Genomic DNA, 5421 nt, shown 5'->3' on the forward strand with positions numbered 1-5421 from the left:
ACTGTGATGGCAGTGAATAGAATACTGATGGACAATAACTGTCAATTACTGAATAAAAAAATATGGAAAATCATTTAAATGACAACTTAAAAAAAAAATCATGTGAATCCTAAATAACAGATATTGAAGATCTTTGAGATCACAAAAAACCATGATCACGAAGATTCCACATCTGCTTTTTTCAGAATGAATGTTAAAAACTTTATTCTATTTTTTCAATGACTTGTACCACAGACACACAGAATGCTATAAATGTAATTAGTTACTTATCCTTATATTGACCCAAACATCTGCCTATAATAGGAATCCGAGAGTAAGTTGTCAATGATATTGACAGTAGATTGTAAAAAAATTGTCTTTCATGTATCAAGATTGCCAAAACTATGATGTGTGTTGATAGTATAGTGATCATGATCATGTTATCATATCATGCTGGATAATTCATTTATAAACCTATGTTCATGGTAAAAGTAGACTATAGCTAGTGTGTAAGGTCATCATACTATAGCTCAAGCTACAAATGTAGCGAGAGTTTTCCTTCAGCTTTCTGTTTTGCGTCCATAAACAATTTACATTTTCGACTTCTTCACAGCAACCTCTGAACCAATTTAAATATAACTTAACCTTTCATGGCCAAAAATTTAACAAAATTGTAAAATCATGACCCTGGAGTCTCACGTTTGCTCCTGGGGAGGGAATAAACTTGATATCGTTTATAAATTAGGGAAATCACATTTTTGACTATCTTTTTTATTTCTGTTGGAATTTCTAATTCTAAATTGGTTTGAATTAGCAGGTTTTGTGGTATATGTTATATTGCCCCTGACTGACACACATGGGGCTGATGGGCGGGGCTAACAATTACCCTAACAAGGACATGGAGGAATTAAATGTGCAATATTTAGGGTCAATTTAGCTAATTTAATTCTCCTGTAAGATGAATTGCAGGAAGTTTTCCAAATTTTCTGTATCAACAATTAAAATGGAACTACATACAAATGTTATATCAATATCCCCTTTTACCAACTGGTGAAAGCTACAAGACCCAGAGCCTCACTTAATTTTTTTTTTTTTCAAACTAGGATATCTTACTATACACATTTCTGTTGGGTATGCAGAAAGTGTTGGTTTAATATTGATCAGGACAGTTATTTTACATATATATATAATAATATATATATATATGCTATATAATGTTTTTGTGTGTCATTGTTGTACTTTGTCTTAGCTATTGTAGGTTGAGTCATGACATACAAATTACATTATCATTTTTTTTTTTTACAGATTAACAAAGGAAAAGTTTTCATATGAAAAAGAGGCTATAATGCTAGAAAAAAAAGTAGAGAAGATGGCAGCTGATGGGAAGGATGAATATGATATCAGGAAACAGGTACATTGATACAAGGTCCACCTTAGTGATATGAAGTATTTATTTAGCTATAAAACAATTTTTAGAACTTCTGACCCAAAGATGACAAAGTGCTGTTATTTTTCAGCCTCATAAAATTTTGAACTATTCATTAACTTATCTATTAACAGCCACGACGGCCATTTTGTAACATGATTGTGAAATCATGGTTTTCTTGAACAACACCTATTTTTTAAAGTTATATTAAGGATAGAAAATTGAAAGATTTTAATTTTAGAATGTGACCATTTTGTACTGATTTTGAGTAATTTCTAAAAATTTCGTGAAGAAATATGTTTTTTTTTCTCTCTCGCGATGCATTCTGTTAGGTATGTGTACCTTTCTGGCAACAGCTATGGAGGTGACATCTTTAAAAATTCATAGTTTTCTAGATATATATATATGTACATGTATATGGTAAAATCCTCTCAGTACATAGGTTTTATTATGATTTTAGCCCTATATTTAACAAAGTACATAGTTTTTATTATGATTTTAGCCCTATATTTAACAAAGTACATAGTTTTTATTATGATTTTAGCCCTTATATTTAACAAAGTACATAGTTTTTATTATGATTTTCGCCCTATATTTAACAAAGTACATACTTTTTATTATGATTTTAGCCCTTTATTTAACAGAGTACATACTTTTTATTATGATTTTAGCCCTATATTTAACAAAGTACATACTTTTTATTATGATTTTAGCCCTATATTTAACAGAGTACATAGTTTTTATTATGATTTTAGCCCTATATTTAACAGAGTTCATAGTTTTTATTATGACTTTAGCCATTTATTTAACAGAGTACATAGTTTTTATTATGATTTTAGCCCTATATTTAACAAAGTACATGGTTTTTATTATGATTTTAGTCCTATATTTAACAGAGTACATAGTTTTTATTATGATTTTACCCCTATATTTAACAAAGTACATAGTTTTTATTATGATTTTAGCCCTATATTTAACAGAGTACATAGTTTTTATTATGATTTTAGCCCTATATTTAATAAAGTACATAGTTTTTATTATGATTTTAGCCCTATATTTAACAGAGTACATAGTTTTTATTATGATTTTAGCCCTTTATTTAACAAAGTACATAGTTTTTATTATGATTTTAGCCCTTTATTTAACAGAGTACATACCGGTAGTTTTTATTATGATTTTAGCCCTATATTTAACATAGTTTTTATTATGATTTTAGCCCTATATTTAACATAGTTTTTATTATGATTTTAGCCCTTTATTTAACAGTTCTTAGCTTACCTGGAAACATGAGTTACAACTGCTATCATATGTATAATTGTGTAACAACATCTTGCTTGGTTTTTCAATGAAGTAAAACTGCACTTTCTAGAATTTAGAAAGGACTGTATTGTCAAAATGTCTTTACTTACAGAAGGAAGTTTTGGAAGAAAGCCAGAAAATGGTTCCAGATACACAGAGGAGATTGAAGAAGGGTTTAGAAGATTTAGAATCCTACATGGTAACTATATGACAGGATACGATAGAAAATACAAATGTATAGGATTTAAGTAATATTAATGAAAATTTGAAATTCTGATAAACTACTCCTATATATCACAGCTGTGTATTCATCACAAAGTGGTCAATGAAGTGTTATCTAGTATGTGTAGGGGTGGGGTATACTGGAATCAAGTTGTCTGTCCATCTGTAGACACAACAATATATATATATACATACTACATACTCTTGTAAAACTATTGAGGGAATTTCAATGAAACTTGCTGGCAATATTCCTTATACATTTTGTTTCCCTTCAATAACTTCAGTAATTTTTAACAGATTAGTTTAGACAGGCCTAGGTTTATTAACACAAGGGTTTGTCACGTTAAGGGTGTGTGGAATGGACACTTTTTTCTCTCGATCAGTCAACCAAGATGGCTGCAGCATGTGTTTCGTTGCCATAGCCATGGCATTTGCACCTTCAGTATTATTGGAGGCGCCGGATATGATTTCCCATTACAATTAAAGTTTGTTATATAAATGCAATAATCCTTATACCTTGTAGATGTACATAATCTAAAAGAGGTATAATCTACCTCCCCATTTTGGAAAGCTAAATTGACCCAGACCCTAGTGTTACAAGACTACAACTGATCTATAGTGATTAATGTTTTGAAGCTGAATAACACCCACCTATTGTGGTAGAAATTAGTATTCTGTCAAACATGCAAATATTATACAAATACATTGTGACATATACACAAATGCATATTCAATTCCCTATATACAATACAATGCACATGTTTTAGCCATGAATATATTTCTTTTTATGCCTCTGCCATGAAATTGGGGGGGGGGGGGGGGGGGGGGGGGGGGGGGTGATATAGTGTTACCCATGTCGGTCCCGCCCCATTCTGTTCCTTCCCAATCTGATGCTGCAATGTGCAATGTTACTAACTAATCTCAGGAACTGCTCAGGTTTGGGTGTCAAGTAGCAGCCAGCAGGGACATTTTAGGTTTTAAAAACATTTTCTATTTTTTTTTTTTTACAAAACCATTTTTAATTCAGAGAAAACATAGTTGAAACATTACAAACATTGTTGCAGGAGGGCTTTCTTGAAAATATATCAAAAGATTTATTACATAGCCAAAACCTTAAAATTTCGAAATTAACTATTTTTTTTACCGTTATACATGTATATATACATTTGTATGTTACATAGTTTCTGTATACTAAGTATTATGTGAATTTTTGATTTGATACTGCGTAAGTTACTCAGATTTACTTATCATAAAAATCACAGGTATTATACTTTTACAAGACTAAGATCAATATTAATTTCGGTAATCAATAAAAACACTTGAGGAACAGATCTGCATTACTTTGAAGTATTATAGATAGATATAGCTTCCCATGTATACACGGACCTATGTATTGATGAGATATATTTCATATTTATGTCTTTAGTTACACAAATTTACCTCTTACACTGAAATTTAGGCCATTATAGCAATGTATTGATGAGATATATTTCATATTTATGTCTTTAGTTACACAATTTTACCTCTTACACTGAAATTTGGGCCATGATAGCAGCTTAGTCGGTTAGAGTGCCACCTACACATCCTCATGGGGAAGATCTGAGGTGCCTGTTTTGATGCTGGACCCTACTTGTGTTGGTTTGTGTTTCTCGGGAAGCTCAGAAAGGGGCTGGTCTATGCTGTTGTGGTTGTGTCCTTGGGCAAGACACTTTACCCTAATTGCTCTGAGTGGATGGCATGCAAGAGGCCTATTGTATGTGGTTTAATGAGGTAGTCACCAACTACTACAATGAAAACCTGCTTCAAAATGGCCCTGCAATTTTTATTGTCTGTTCATAGAACAATAAACCCAACCAAAACAAACCAATTGAAATCTATCTATCTATCTATCTATATATTTATTAGATGCCGACAGGTCAAATACAACAATACATAAACAATGTAATATTCAATCTGTACTGTATTAAAGGAATTCTATTGTTTTTCCTCATCTACATAATGGACTTCTCTTCTTTCAATGCTTTTGTTTGTTTGTTTTTTCAGAAAGAAGTTGAGGACCTGAAGGACACAGAAAAATACAATGAAGCAATGGAAGTGTATGATGCAGGTGTCAAAGCTAAGGAATAAACAAACAGTGTGAGGAAGTGGGTCGAACCAACAACTTCTCTGTAATAGACTCACATTCTCTGTTTAAATAGATTTTCATATAATTCATGGTTTGATTGCATTGGGTGTGATATGGACCAGAAATGACTAAGACTGCCATACATAGGTATCAGGTATTTAAATTAACTATACAATAACGTACAAGGCAAAATGATAGATCTATGATATTCATTTGTGCATTGAGGCAGATTCCAGCCTAGTTATGTATCGGAGGGCTGTAACATCTGTACAGCCTAGTTATGTATCGGAGGGTTGTAACATCTGTACAGCCTAGTTATGTATCGGAGGGCTGTAACATCTGTACAGCCTAGTTATGTATCGGAGGGTTG

The 5421-nt window shown here is 31.8% G+C and overlaps 1 protein-coding gene across 1 annotated transcript; it reads left to right on the forward strand.

Moving 5' to 3' along the window:
* Positions 1-1260: 1260 nt before the first annotated feature.
* Positions 1261-5421, forward strand: LOC117335076 (tubulin-specific chaperone A-like). Its single transcript, XM_033894997.1, has 3 exons — positions 1261-1390; positions 2817-2903; positions 4970-5421. Exons 1-3 carry the CDS (start codon positions 1325-1327, stop codon positions 5051-5053), a joined length of 237 nt encoding a protein of 78 aa, XP_033750888.1. The 5' UTR covers positions 1261-1324; the 3' UTR covers positions 5054-5421.

Source organism: Pecten maximus, chromosome 9, assembly GCF_902652985.1.
Source record: "Pecten maximus chromosome 9, xPecMax1.1, whole genome shotgun sequence".
NCBI classification, from domain to species: Eukaryota; Metazoa; Mollusca; class Bivalvia; order Pectinida; family Pectinidae; genus Pecten; species Pecten maximus.